This window comes from Propithecus coquereli, unplaced genomic scaffold (genome assembly GCF_000956105.1).
Source record: "Propithecus coquereli isolate 6110/MARCELLA unplaced genomic scaffold, Pcoq_1.0 Scaffold339, whole genome shotgun sequence".
In the NCBI taxonomy this organism is placed as follows: Eukaryota; Metazoa; Chordata; class Mammalia; order Primates; family Indriidae; genus Propithecus; species Propithecus coquereli.
Window position 1 is genome coordinate 1,941,358 of NW_012149052.1, and position 15,485 is coordinate 1,956,842.

General features: G+C 41.1%; 1 protein-coding gene across 1 annotated transcript in view; it reads right to left on the reverse strand.

The window, feature by feature from the left end:
- Nucleotides 1-165: 165 nt before the first annotated feature.
- The window catches only part of GNAQ (guanine nucleotide binding protein (G protein), q polypeptide), a 291,868-nt gene continuing 276,548 nt past the window's right edge, over nt 166-15,485 (reverse strand). The window contains exons 6-7 of the mRNA XM_012650662.1: nt 6,304-6,457; nt 166-1,287 (exon numbers count right to left, since the gene is read on the reverse strand). Of these exons, the coding sequence (XP_012506116.1) occupies nt 1,097-1,287; nt 6,304-6,457 (345 nt within the window). The 3' untranslated portion in view covers nt 166-1,096. The remainder of the gene's footprint in view (nt 1,288-6,303; nt 6,458-15,485) is intronic.

The following is a 15,485-nucleotide window of genomic DNA, read 5'->3' on the forward strand; positions in this document are numbered from 1 at the left end:
AAAAAAAAAAAAATTAAAAACAACCTCCCTCCCCACCCAAACAGGAAGAAAACCTCTTCTTTCCTCATCCTAATTTCCAATCTCCCTCTAGTGTGACGCCACGGCACTCTAGCCTAGGCAACACAGTGAGACAAAAAGTTTGAACAAAAAAAAAAAAAAAAAAAAAATTAAGAACGACCTATGAAAAGGTCTGGGTAGCAGCCATTGGGATAATGTAGTGTCTGTTGGCATATTTTTTGGCATCTGCAATTTAAAGAGAGGGTGAAAAAAAAAAGAAAAAGAAGCAAAGAAGGGAGGAAAGACAATGGCACATGGCATTTCAAAAGAAAGGACTCCTGCGTGTCATTGCCCTTGCCTTGCTGACTTCTGTGCACTTCTCAGAGCAATCAAGCTACGACTGAAGGCAAACATCCAAAAGAAATGACACTTAAACCGTTCCATGGGCATCTGCTGTCCCAGTCCAAAGTGAGATAGACAATGTATCTATTAAAAAAGGAACTCTGTATGTGTATCCACAGCTATACATTTAAAACCACAGTATTAATACGTACAATCCTTCAGCAAAAACTACAGACTGTTAAATTAAGCTGATGTAGGATGGCTTAAATCGAATGACATTGTCCTGACTGTATCATTCGAGAGAAAAACTTGACCAAGAATGGAACTAGGATAAAGGCCATTGCAACCTGGGAAAAATCAGGAGGGAGGTGTGGAGTAGGAAAAAGGGAAATTAGCTTTGTTTTGCTCAATAGAAAAGAAAAAGAGAGGGAGTGAGAGTGAGAGAGAGAGAGAAATAATTCTTATCTTTGTGAGTGCATGACTGAGAATTTAAAATACATTGAGTCACAAGGTTTTGCCTAAAAAAAAGAGAGAGAGGAAATGTGCTGGGACTGTACTTCAGCATCCTCTGTTTTTCCTCTGAATAGTTTAAATAAAATCATAATATTTACTACAAACTCTGTGGACACGCTCACACAGAGTCCAGGACGGCAATAAATTAGTATTATGCAAATTGTTTTCCACAGAAATACAGTCCCTCTTGTGTATCTTCAATAGCCCACCAGGGAAGGGGAGGGCGGGTGGCTAGGAGGCACAATTAGACCAGATTGTACTCCTTCAGATTCAACTGGAGGATGGTGTCCTTGACGGCAGCAAAGACAAAGCGGATGTTCTCGGTGTCTGTGGCGCACGTGAAGTGGGAGTAGATAATTTTGTCACTGTCTGGGTTCAGGTCCACGAACATCTTCAGGATGAATTCTCGAGCTGCCTGGGCATCTCTCTGGGGTCCTGTTGGTCAAGGGATGAAAGGGACAGCTTGTTAGTTGATCTGTTGATGCATCGGTCATGATTCATTCAATAAATACTTACCGTGTCATTGCCCAGGAAGAGTACATCTGCATTGCAGATTTGATCTGTTATAATCATTTTCCCCAACACCACTATGTCCGTGCATCCACCCGCCTATCCATCCGCCAGCCCATCCATCCATTCACAATGTGGGTAAGTGAAAACAGATGACTTGAAGACTGATTCCTTGAGTGACAGGGAGCCAGCGCAGACTCTTCGGCAGGGGAGTGATAGCTTATTTCTGTTCAACTGAGTTAACTACGCTGGCTTCGGCTATATAAGCATGCATACAGACGCAGCTGCCTCAGGCTCTCTTGTCAATCTGTCCTCCAAAGACCTGACATAACATTATGAATTATTTTAAATTCTCCAGCCTGAAACATCTCTCAGAATAGATCTGTTCCTTAAAGTCAGGTCCATCTACAATGGTCCTCTGCAGTCTTATTTCCATAGACTTCTGAGCACACTACATTTACATAGTATTTGGTTCACTATATGTGATGATAAAAAAAAATTGGTTTACATTTGTTACATTGATTGGGGTCTCTTATGTACCAAGCATTACCCTAGATGCTTTCAAAAAGGATTGTGATGTATTTATCAGGATAAACTAAAAATGTATTTAATAATTTTGCAATGAATTCTTATATATGCACCAGAGCACAGGTCATATTTTTCCACAAAAGAAAAAATCAGATAAATTGGACTTTATCAAAATTAAATGCTTTTGTATATCAAAGGACATTATTAAGAAGGTGAAAAGACAACCTATAGAATTGGAGAAAATATTTGCTAACCATTTATCTGATGAGGGTTAGTATCCAGAATATATAAAGAGCTCCTACAACTCAACAACAAAAAGACAAACAACCCAATTAAAAAATGGGCAAAGGGCTTGAATACACATTTCTCTAAAGATATACAAATGGCCAATAAACATATGAGAAGATGCTCAACATTATTAATCATTTAGGGAAATGCAAATCAAAACTGCAATGAAATACACTTTATATCTATTAGAATGGCTATTAAAAAAAGTGGAAAACAGCAAGAGTTGGGGAAGATGTGGAGAAATCTGAACCCTTGTGCACTGCAGGTGGGAATGTACAATGGTGCAGCTGCTGTGGATAACAAGTTATTCCTCCAAAAGCTAAACACAGAATCACCACACGACCCAGCAATTTTGTTCCTAGGCATCTGTCCACAGGAACTGAAAGCAGGGGCTCTAACAGATACTTGTACACCAATTTTTATAGTAGCATTATTCACAACAGCCAAAAGGTGGAAACAACCTAAGTATTCATTAACAGATGAATGGATTAACAAAATATGGCATATACATACAACAGAATGTTATGCAGCCATAAAAAGGAATGAAGTTCTGATAGATGCAGTAATACATATGAACCTTAAAAACATACTAAAGTAAAATAAGCCCAACAGAAGAGAACAAATATTATATGATTGTACTTATATGAGGTACCTGGAATAGGCAAATTCATAAAGACAGAAAGTATATTAGAGGTTACCAGGGGCTAGGAGGAAGGGGAAATGAGGTATTGTTGCTTAACTGGGGTGATGAAAACATTTTGGAAATACTGATGATGGCTGTACAGTATTGTGAATATAATTAATGTCACTGAATTGCACACTTAAAAATGGTTAAAATGGCAAATTTTATATATATAATTTAAAAAATGAATGTAACATATAAAAAACCATTATATTGTACACTGTAAAAAGTTCAATTGTATGGGAGTTTTATCTTAATAAAGCCATTTTAAAGACTTATTTAATATATCCTGATAAATACATTAATTTAAAACTTATTGTAAATTAATAACATCAAAACACCACCACCTTTCAAGTATGGAGCACCTATCATATATTTGTCTTTGTGTCACTATATATCTGCATTTCCTTCCATTTTTTTAAGTGAGCTCTATACTAAGCAAGGAGAAAGTCATGCTATAACTTTTTCCCCCTCCACTTCCTTCCTTTGGGTAAGACTCTCCTAGGATTCACAACTTAGGTATTTTTCTATCAATATTAGTATTGATAGATTGTTATCATCTATTGGTTGGGATAAAGAAATCTTTGAGAACTCTACTGAGAGCCCGACCACCATTTCTAACAAAATGCATCCCGAGTTTCAGACAGCTTACTTGAAAACTTTTCAAAACAACCTTTTTATAAATTGGGTATTATTCTTATGAGCTTATATTCAACAGTGCCAGAAGTTAGGAGAAAAGAGTTAGGAAAACAAATGGATTATTCTCATTGTACAATTAAAAACAGTAATGTTTGAATTTTTTACGTAGGTACCCAGAACTGAAATTTTTGTCCATGACTAAGGTGGCCAGCATCATATTACACAAAAAGTGACACAATTAAAAGTAATATGTAAAATATATGTATGGTATATATCTACAGAATTATTTAACGTCCAATCTTTTTCAATGTACTATTGTTAACTTACTAATTCCAGAGCAGTAATAAAAAATATTTAAATCTGGAAATTAATAGATTGTTAGAGCTGAAGAAGCCTCTAATTTTTGTAAAAGAACACTCTATTTCTGGCTCGTGAATGAACTTCCATACGATTTTGTACTTTCCCCATTTGGGAAAGAAGGGCCTACACCTTTTTTTCTTTTTTATTTACCCTAAGGAATATTAGATCCAGATTCAAGTGCACTGAAGTGCACTTAACGTTTTTAAGCATAAATCATGTTATTTGAATAAACATAAACTACAAAGAAATCATTATCGCCATCACAGCAGGAGCAGAATTCCACAGTCTCTATGAACAATTTTGCAATTCAAGTCCATGTGGAAATGGTAATTTCCCTTCCTGAAGAGAAATACAGAATGGCATTCATTATGATTAAGACCTTGTAAGTACAGAAATGTGGAAGTGTGAAATTTATAATACTATAAACACGCTTATTATAAAAACATTACTGCAGAGTGGGCCTGGATTTTTTTTCAGTCTTTGCTCATCTTGCAAGGGCTTGGAGTCTCACGGAATGACAGCTGTGCTGGCTTTGTGAATAACACAATCAGTGTCTTTTTTCTTTTCCACGGCCAAGTTTCCTATGTGCATTATGTGTATACTGGGGGAAATTAACAGCAGAAAAGCCTTCAAATTTCAAAACGATCAAAATGGACACATGTTGGAAGGAAAATGCTTGTAGTGTTCAGGAATCTGGGGAAATTACTTGAGAAAGGAGATATGTAAAGAGATTAGGAAGATATTGCAGAGAACAGCAGTGCAAACACCCACCCTAGAAATAAGTCTTTTACTGCAGCAAATCAACCACCACGCGGTGTGGCTAGGTCTGCTGCAGCCCAGTAGCTTGAGTTGGTCCCTTGAGGGATTCACCTCTGCGGGTGCTGTGCTCTACCTGTCCTGCGTCCTCCCTTTGCAAGCACATCACGAAAATGTGCTGTCCTATAAAGCAGGGTGCTGTATATGGTGTGGCCATTTCCCATCTGCTGATTCTCATCAAATTCTGAGAAAAATTAAGAAGAGTCTCTCCTGCATGTGTGAGGCAAGCAAGTGTGTTTAGGTCTAAGCCAGACGCTGCATGCCCATGTCTCATGTCTAAAGAACGAGCCTGTTGTGGGAAAGCAAGTTGACTACACACAGACACTTCCGTCCATAGTTTCCTCAGGAACACTGAGGAACAGTCTCAAGCATTTATGACTTGTTTCTAGGCTAGTGGCAAACGAAAAGGAGTGAAAGGGAAAACACTGTTTAGGCTAAGAAAGAATTTGTTTTTAAAGGAACAGCAAAGCACAAAGGAAAATACACTTGGAGAGAGGATGTGAACACACTGCTAACAAAATACTATCTCTAAAATCTGATATCATCCCCAAATGTTTGTATTTTCAATTCCTCAACCTTCAGCACCTGCGTTTGAGAAGGGAACTTCAGCTCATTAAACATGTAACATTTCCCTTCCGCGAGCCAGCGCTGTACCATATGCACGTGGGATGAAACGATGACTAAACCTCCATCCCTGATGTGTCTGTATCTTCACAGAAAGCTACGAAGTGAAATTTAATCTTCGTTTTTAAAGTAATTACCTTTCTGAGGGAGCTTTTAGAAGTGCAAGAGCATTGTTCAGCTGATATCCGTCCTGGATATCATCTGTTGATAATGTAATTTTTAAAATGGTCTATTCTCTTGCTGTGACATATACCTCTCTAATAGGTAACTTTGAGTTTGTGCTCTTCTCTGTGGTAAGTGATCTATACAGGACTCCATTCAATTCTTTTTTTACTCAGGAAAAAACTGAGTAGTTAAAGAAATTTGTCCAAGGCAACACAGCCAGTGAATGGCAGAGCTGGAACTCTGAGACATTTGTAGCTTGTGCTCTTAGATACTATCTACACCAAGGCTTGCCAAAGTTCTCTGTAGAGGGCAGAGAGTAATTATCTTAGGCTTTGTAAACCATTCTGTCTTGGTCCCCACTATCCAATTCTGCTGTTGTATCGTGAAAGCAGCTATCAACAGTGCATAAATAAATGTGTGTGGCTGTCTCAATAAAACTTTACTTACAAAAACAGGTGCGGGCCGTAGTTTTCCCCTCCTAATTTAGACTCAAGTTTGTATGGGGTAGGGGAAGGTATGTGTTTATCCTGCCACATAAGCTCTTCTAGGGCAGTAGCTCTGACTCTTTCAAAACTTGTCTGACAGTGGCTAGATGGGGATGCATTTTGTTACTAATCAACAAGTTGTTCTCTTTGTCTATGACTTTTAGCTTTACTAAGGAATGAAATATTTTGTGTCATTAAAAGATAGGGCAAATAGCAATTCATACTTCATCAATCCCAACACAGGGTTTGCAGGGCAAGGACAGTAATGGTACACCAAACAGTATGTTAACTCTTGCAATGGTATTGGGAGGCAAAACCTGCCCCAGCTACTGGGCTGTCTGAGTGCTGACTTACCGTCATATTCTGGGAAGTAGTCAACTAGATGGGAATACATAATTTTCTCCTCTAGAAGATCCTTCTTGTTTAAGAACAGAATAACCGAGGAGTTCTGGAACCAGGGATATGTGATAATTGTTCTAAAGAGTGCTTTGCTTTCCTCCATTCGGTTCTGAAAAAAACAATCATCAGAAAAACAAGGAGTGAATTTTATGATTATTCAGTCTGTGAATTGTGTTTATTTCAGAAGTCCAACCCATCTTTTGTATGCATCCAGTTTTATATGCAAATGATTCATGACACACATTAGCTGTTTTCATTATGCAAACTCTCTGGTTGACAAGCAGAAAAGAATAATAATAATAAATATCTGCTGAAATAACTCTTATGGTTGAAAGAGAAAATAATCAAAGCCTAGAGAACCATGCTGCATCTGGCACACTGTCATAAATTTACACCAAAAATTATTCATTCATGACCAAATACTTAAGATCTGAATTAAGAACTAAATAGTAGGTTTCATTTTGCGTTTCCTAAACTGTATTTATTTGGGAGCCTCACAATTAACTCTATTTTAAACAATTAAAACGAAGTTACTTAATTCTTTGCCCGAAGCACATCTTTATTTCTAGAATTATTACTATTATATATATATCTCTCCCTATTTTATAGATATATCTCTTGATAAACACATGAAAATATATTTTCAGATCATATATTTCCTGTTCATCAATGCATACCTTCTCCCTATGTTTCACTATAATTTTTATACACAGTTGTGGAGATATGCATAGTAATTACCTGGAGATACAAACGTATTAATAATATTTCTCACCTTCAGCATTTGTAAGTGTTCTCACCTGCAGAAGCTATACTTTTAAGTCTGCCTTGGTAACAGAGATCCTAAATGGATTCTCAAGGAAATTAGTCATCTTGCTCTTATAAATGAAGATGCTACTTGAGGCTATTCCTGAGTCAAATCACTCCTCTTAAAAAAAAAAAACTAATCATCAGCCAAGAGCTAAGACCTTGTAGCTTCTTCAGTATCTCCTCACCAGTTCTTTCTCCCACAGACACACTCACCTCTCTAAATCATTCCCACCCTTGGTCAGAGAGAAATGCAGCAGATTTGGGAGAATTCCTCTTTCCCTGAGGATATAAAAGCCACTTCATCTGGGACACACTTTCCAACCTCCTTTAGTTCTACGTGTTATGACTGAGTTTTGGGCAAGGGAAAAGCCTGCTGGGATCTAATTGAGCCCACCTAGGTGCTAAGGGGTGGCTCGGTGGTTTAAGCCATAGCATCCTAGTTCCCTGGCAGGCAGATAGAGGGCTCAGGGCTGGGCTCTGATCCAGGCCCAGGTCACTTGGTGCTCCCCTCCCCTTGCTTATGGTGATCAGTTTAGCCAAGCACCTCAACTGGGCCAGTTAAGCCCAGGACTCTTGCTGGGAACTCTGGAACAGAGAACCTTGATTTTGAGGAGTGTGCAGAAGGTATCGTGAAGCCTCAGGAGCTTCTGTAGCCATCTCAAAACTAAGGTCCTGCTTACCTGGGTTTACCTGCTTGTTCCTTTGGATTTTTCAGTAATGTCAGTCAATAGTACCGTTTACTTTTTAAGTAAGTTTGAGCTCTGTTTTTCTGTTTTTTATTGTACAATATACTTCCCAGTTGATATTCCGGGATATATTCCCCTCTAAGCTTATAAAAGGAAGGGAATGATACCTGAGGGATGACCGCTAAGACTGGGGGTTGCAGCTGTGAACACCTTCTGTTCAGATTTTGCCCTCCTGCTGCAGAATGTCCCAAGTTTCACAGTGCAGGGTTGCAAAGGCCACATGCCCCTCACGCAAACCTCCAGGACACTCAGCTCACCAAGTACGATCGATCAGATCCTGAATATGTCTTGCTCATTTCTTCTACAAAGCGTGCCAAATCAAATCATGCGGATCTTTGCTGAATCAGGTAAAGCCCATTGTCTCCGATCTCTTCAATGTGGTAATTTTGTGCCTAAACTGCTTAGATAATTAACACTGATGAAACACATGGGCTAGAATAGAGAACCCAGATGTAAAACCATCCTCATACAGTCATCTAATCTTCAACGAAGCAGAGCAAACATACACTGGAGAAAAGAATCCTTATTCAATAAATGGTGCTGGGAAAATTGGATAGCCACATGTAGAAGACTGAAACAGGATCTGCAACTCTCACCATGCACAAAAATTAACTCAGGATGGATAACAGACTTAAACCTAAGCCATGAAATTACAAGAATTCTAAAAGAACATGTTGGAAAAACTCTCATAGACATTGACCTAGGCAAAGAATTTATGAAGAAAACCCCAAAAGCAATGACAGCAACAACAAAAATAAGTAAATAGGACCTAATCAAATTAAAAAGCTTCTGCACAGCCAAGGAAACAATCATTAGAGTGAATAGACAACCTACAGAATCGGAGAAAATAGTGCATGCTATACATCCGATAAAGGGCTGATAATCAGAATCTACAAAGAACTCAAGCAAATCAGCAAGGAAAAAATCAAACAACCCCATTAAAATGTAGGTAAAAGACATGAACAGAAACTTCTCAAAAGAAGATACACTAATGGCCAACAAACATGAAAAAATGCTCAACATCTCTAATCATCAGGGAAATGCAGATCAAAACCACAGTGAGATATCACTTAACTCCAGTGAGACTGGCCTCTATCAAAAAGTCCCAAAACAACAAAATGTTGGTGTGGATGTGAAGAAATAGGAACACTCATACACTGTGTGGGACTGCAAACTAGTATAACCTTTATGGAAAGTAGTATGGAGATACCTCAAAGAACTAAAAGTAGAACTACCATTTGATCCAGCAATCCCACTACTGAGTTTTTGCCCAACGGAAAAAAAGGCTTTTTATAAAAAAGACACCTGCACCTGAATGTTTACAGCAGCACAATTCACAACTGCAAAGATGCAAAAACAACCCAAGTGACCATCAATCCACGAGTGGATTAATAAGATGTGGTATATGTATACCACGGAGTACTACTCAGCCATAAAAAAGAATGGTGAACTAATACCTTTTGTATTAACCTGGATGGAACTGGAGCCCATTCTTCTAAGTGAAGTATCACAAGAATGGAAAAACAAACACCACATGTACTCACCATTAAATTGGAACTAAATGTTCAACACTAATGTGTACATATGGAAATAACACTCATTGGAAATCAAGCAGGTAGGATGGGGGAGGAAGGGATGGGTAAATTAAACGTTCGTACCCCCATAATATTCTGAAATAAAATTAAAAAAAAAATAAAATATTTTTGGTTGCAAAAAAAAAAAAACACATGGGCTGATATAGTGAAAGATTACCGCATGGCTCAAGGGACGGTGTTTATTTCTCTTTTATATAAATGACATGCAGAACCTTTAAAAATATTTTTACTATCTACATGCCTTTTACTGGTTATCATAGCCAACGTTTAGATTTTAAGTCCCGGAAATAATACTCACTAAGAAATGATATCTTGTAATGTAAGATTTTATAGGCTGAGAATTTCAGGACTGAAGAAAAATAAAGGCCCTAATAAGAACTGAAAGAATATTTTAAAAATTCAGAGATTAATTAGATAGTAACATCTCTGATGGGAGAGTTAACGTTTTTCCCTCTTACTTATAGCTAGAGAAATTCTAGAAACTCATACTACGGTCTTTGCAGAAGCCCTGTCTAAAGGGTGGGTATGTATCCCTTGGCATCAGTTGGCGAGTCTCCATTAGAAAGACTTATTATATTTAGTATTCTTCCGAAGGGGCTCCAGTTGAATCTTTTCTGGTTGGAGTCCTTCAAGGGGAAGTGGCTAGACCCTGGGCAGAGCCAGGGAGAGTGGGCCTGACGTTGTGGTTAGTACGAAGAGAGTGTGTCAGGTCTCTCTGATAGAGTTTCAAGACTGCACTGGAGCCCCCAGGCTCTGGATGAAGTCTTCTGGGAGGGGGCCTCACGCTGGCCCGCAGGACAGAGGCCAGGACAGGGACTGAGCCCAGTGCTGTGCTCCAGAGAGACCTGCCCAGAAGGCTGTCCCACTGTACCCAGCCTGTTGCACTCAGGGCCACTCTGGAAGCAGGTCCTGCAGATCCTTCACCTATATATGCAGTTTGGGGCTGCTCTAGGGTATTCCCCTATTCACCATGTGCTGTGTGGACCGGAGCTTGATTGTATAGTTCAGAAGAAAGCTAGAGAGCAGAGGTGGGCAGCTGACCACCACTGGGCCTTCAACCAGACCAACCAAACTGTGTTTCTGAGGTGGGGCTGGGAAAGCTGCATCTTAAGCCCTCCAGGGGTCCCGATGCACACTCCACTTTGCGAAGCACTGTGCTGGAGTCAGGCTTCTCCAACACTGCTGTCATTAGGAGTCACTCAGGGGTCCTGTTGAACGAGACTTCTGCTTCAGCATGGGTGGAGCCCGAGGGTTTGCATTTTGAACAAGCTCCCAGGCAAGGCTGATGCTGCAATTCCCAGACCACACTTTGAGTCCGCTGGAAGGTGCAGAAAGCTTGCTGAGCCAGGGACAACAAAGAAAAGGTGATGCTCTATCTCTTTTTGTGATAAGAGGCGCAAGTCGACACATACAGCTGAGTGTCTCATTGTTGCAATAAAAATCCAACTGTGTAGGCTTCATTCTTTTTGTTTTTCCCAAATAAGATGAGTTAAGATTCTTACTTTATGCTATATGATTTATTTTTCACTCCATTGTGAAAATTCCCTATATGCCCCTCTTCCTTTTTCCCCCCTCGTGGGAGAACAGTTACAATCTGACAGGGTCTGTATCAAGCCCTGGACTAAACCTAAATGGACTGAGTGAGATTTTCACGATGACTCACAGGTAGTAGAACGTGCAGAACGCAAGGCATAATCCACTTTGTTCAGCAGAAACTGAAATCTAGGAGGGAACAGCATGTCCCAGGAGACTTCGTGGCACTTGCTTTTCAGTAATTTGCTAGGACATGAGGTTTCTAGGAGGATCAATGTATGAGATGCGTGTATGACCCATGACGAAAAACAAGGAGGCTTTGTTTACTCCGAAGACAGGCTGAAAGGCAGTCTGGGGGTGGTGCTGATCGCACCCTCCTTTTCTTGGGGTTTTAACTAGTTGGGAAATGTACAAAGAGGACACTAGTAAAGGTTTTACTATCTCTTGTTAACAGGTTGGGCCTGGCCCGTGCTGGAGGCCCGGGAAGCTTCCAGCTCCTAGTCATCCCACCCACCGCTTCACTCCAGCTGGGAGCTACTGTCTCTTCCATGAGGGGCAGCCGTGATGCGGGTGTGAAAGCTGGAAGAGGGAGGGCGGAGACAGGGTGGGCTGCCAGAAGTAGGTCCTGCCTGGTCTTTGCCCCCCACAGAGAAGGGAGGTCCAGAGGGGACACAGAGCCTGAGGACAGGCTATGAGTGAGTGGCCACGGTGGCCTGGTTGGCTTCAGTGCAGTTACCTGCCTCCAGTACATGTGGCCACAGAAATGTCAGACTGTCCAGACCACAGTGATAGGTAAGTCATTCCTCTAAGGGCTGGAACCAGCGAAGGGGCAGAGCACTAACCTGGGAAGCCTTTATCTTGAACCCTGGTCCTGAGGGTAGAGGAAGGACAGGTACCTCCTCCTCACTTTGTGACTACGAGCAGGATGGCGTGACCCTGAAGTGTCCTCCCTTGCACGGGCATTGGAGAAAGCCCCGTTTGAGCAATTGGTGAGGGTGCTTACACCTCTAATCTTTAACATCTCTAATCAATTCTCAAGTGCTCTAATTTCCAGAGAATACAACTTTTTAGTGCAATCCCCTGCTAACACATGATTAAGGCTGCCTAAAGGGTGAAGCCCCAAATTCCAGCCTGACATTCACAGCTTGGCACTGTCTTTAACCTGAGCCCACACACAAATGCTCTCTCCCCCAGATAAACAGATTCCGTGTCACCGCTGTCACACAAGCATGACCGCACTTTCCTGACCTGTGGCCCGTGATGCTGCCCCAACTCCTAATCCTTCAAGATCCAGGTCAACCTGGCTTCCCTAGCACTCCTGCCCCGAGCCCCTGCTGGGCTTGCGCCTTCCTCCCACCCCAGTACATGCTGTCCTATCCCTAGTTTGCCCGCTGCTCAGTGGACACATGTGGAGAGCTGTGAGATGCTGGCCATGAGCAGGCTGCAGACACAGCCCCTGCCCTGGGAGACTGAAGAGGACAGGCACGCACAGTCCACATGTGGCCCACAGTGGTGGTAGACAGAGGAGGCTGGGGTCACATAGGAAGGAAAGGTTTGATCGGGGTGTGGGTTGGGGAAGGTTTAAAAGCCAAGGAAGTTTCAAATTGAATCTTGATCAAGGAATGAGAGATTTTGAGGAGGAAAGGAGAGCAGAAGCAATGGAAAGAAGAATTTAAACCCATGACCCTTTGAAGGGATCTGTGAAAATTTTGAATAAAATGTTTCACCAGGGCTTCTGATCTCTGTAACGCATGTGGTAAGTAAGACAATTCTCTGCTGAGAATGTGAAACCTTTCCTCATTTCCTTCTTATGGTGGGATCAGGGATGGCACAAACATGCTAAGTTCCACGAAGAACTCACGTGTCCACCCTCTGTCACTCCCACAATAGCCTGCTGGGTCTGCACTGCCTGCCTGTCTCCAATGCTGGGACACAGGAGAGTCCACCAGGAAGCCCCACCAGTAACTCGAGCGGGCACACCGAGATGCGAGTACTTGCCTGGAGGGGAGAGGCCACTGACTTCCTTTGGCTTATGTGCAAACGTCCCTCTGATCAAGGTAAAGTCCGGGTCCAGGGGACACAGCCCAAGACCTCAGTTGGAAACTGGCTTCCTTCAGGCGATTGGCATAAATCTCTGCATAGAAAATTACCAAACGGCCTAAAGGAACAATATTTCATGTCTATACACTTTGCAACCCTGCTGCCATTGAGAGCCAAAGTTTGCTCAGTAGACTCTTTCCTTATCCCTCTCTGCCAAGTTGGTGCTTCCCTCTGTCAAAAGTCAGCATTAAACTAGAGATCTGAACATCAACTGTAATAACTTTTACAAGTCCCCATTACCTTGCCAATAAGCCCATGTTCTTCTCACAAAACTCACTTATTTTCTTAGCAAAGACAAATTTAGACTAAGACCCTTAATTCTTTTACCTGATACAAGTTACCCACCTGCCTGTCTCTCCCTGGTCGTACATTGTTCTCCCATCAATGACCTTGATAAACAACACTGAATTATATTTCCCATCAGATCTAAAATATAGTCCTGAAATGCAAAACTAGACACTGAAGAAATATGCACGTACAGTGTCACATCCCCTCATCACTGTGGGCCTGATGGTCATCTGTCAGTTGCTCTCAGCTGACCTGACGTAGGATGGGTGCCAGAGAATCTGGGATGAAGCTTTCTAGGGCAAAGATGCTCTTTGGTCTCGAAGAGACACAGAGGGTTGTGAGTAACCCACAAACTTACCAAGTGATACCAGACGCCAGTCAGGTGGCTGTGAGTCTGTGTTCCCTAAGCTTTCTGCCAGAAAGGAAGGCTAGAGATCCTTAAATGAGCGCGGTCCAGATACACAGACAGAGAATGAATACATGAACATGTCTGCGAAGTCAGATCCTCAGTAGAAGGGAAAGACACACAGTTTACAATGTCTGACAGTATTTTTTAACCTGGATCTTCAGAGTTAAGACAACACTGGCCAGCCACATACTCACTCTCAATTTTAATGCCCAGTAGCTGCTCACAGGGCTTCCTTCCATGCACTGCATAGGGAGAAAAATGCCTACACCAGGCACCATTTTTATTGGCACCATTTCTGCTTATGCAATTGACAAGAAAAGGAGATCGTCAGGATACAGGGATTTTATGCTTCAAGAATTCATACACGACTATTTTAAATAGCACCCTTCACTTTTAATTGCTACAACAGCTTCACTATTTCTTCTCAGACATAACTCACCAAAAAACACCTTATAGATTACTTTATTAAAGGTCATTACTATTTAAAGAAAGCAAGACAAGCTGATTTACTTCCTATGTAATGACTCATGATAATGTAAAATTTGAATCAAAATTATTATTTGTAGCTTATCAAACATTGAATAATTTGAAAAATTTGAACACACTTTCTTAGGTATTTATTTATGTATGTCTAGTGAGTAAATAAATGCAGCACCACCTCAAAAGAAAACTCTAAAGCTACATGAACAAAAAATCTACAAAGCCTTGTCTTCTGCATATTTCTTTCTTCCCTCAATTATTTAGGGAAAAGCTTGTTGTGTTTGACTTTGTAGCTCCGGCAGGATCACACTGTTATGTGTCCCATCTGATGTCAGCACTGTGAGAATTCAAAACGCATTCTGCGCCAAACTCCTGTTGATGAGGAGGAGGGAAGGGAAGAGGAAAAAGGTCCAGGAATCCACACGAATGTGTTGTCTGAAAATGCGCCGCAGACGATCTGGCAAGGAGAGTATGCTGACATGGCAGTGTGGCCCGTGGAGCAGGCCAGGGCTGTGAGCCAAGGACCTTGATTGGAGACGTGGCTCTGTTTCAAATACTCTCTGTGACCTCAGGCAAGTGGCTAAACCTCTCTGAGCTTTAGTCTCTTCATCTATCTCCTGGGGTTTACGAGGACAGAATGAGACAATGTATGCACCTAGCTGTGGCCCGAGCACACAGAAGCCTCTATCACTGATGGCAAAACTGCTATGCTAAGAATCTCCTGGCTAAATCTTGAATTCAGTTGATTTAAAAAAAAACAAACAAAAAAACTCTTCTGGTGAGGTAATTTGCTGCTTCCCTCAAATCTCTGGCCAAACTGCAAATCCAGTGAAAGTTTTCCATTCCCTGGAATTACACATAGTTAATTTATCCGTGTTATCAAATCCAGACATATTTGATTTATAAGAAACTGGAAAATCATCCAGGTTTCTGCTGATTTCCCTCCCACTGAAAATGTTTCTTCGTAAGATTCTCCATACGTTAAAGGGAAGTTACCTTCAAAATCTCTAAAAATGCTCAATACTCTCAACCTCAGAGTAAACCAAGAAAACAACAGATACAATACATAAATGGAACAGGTGGAGTGAGAAATAACAACAGCTTCCTAGCCATCTACTTCTGCTATCCAAATCAGACAGCAGGCATGGAAATGATAAGGATGCCAAACTCAGCTGGACA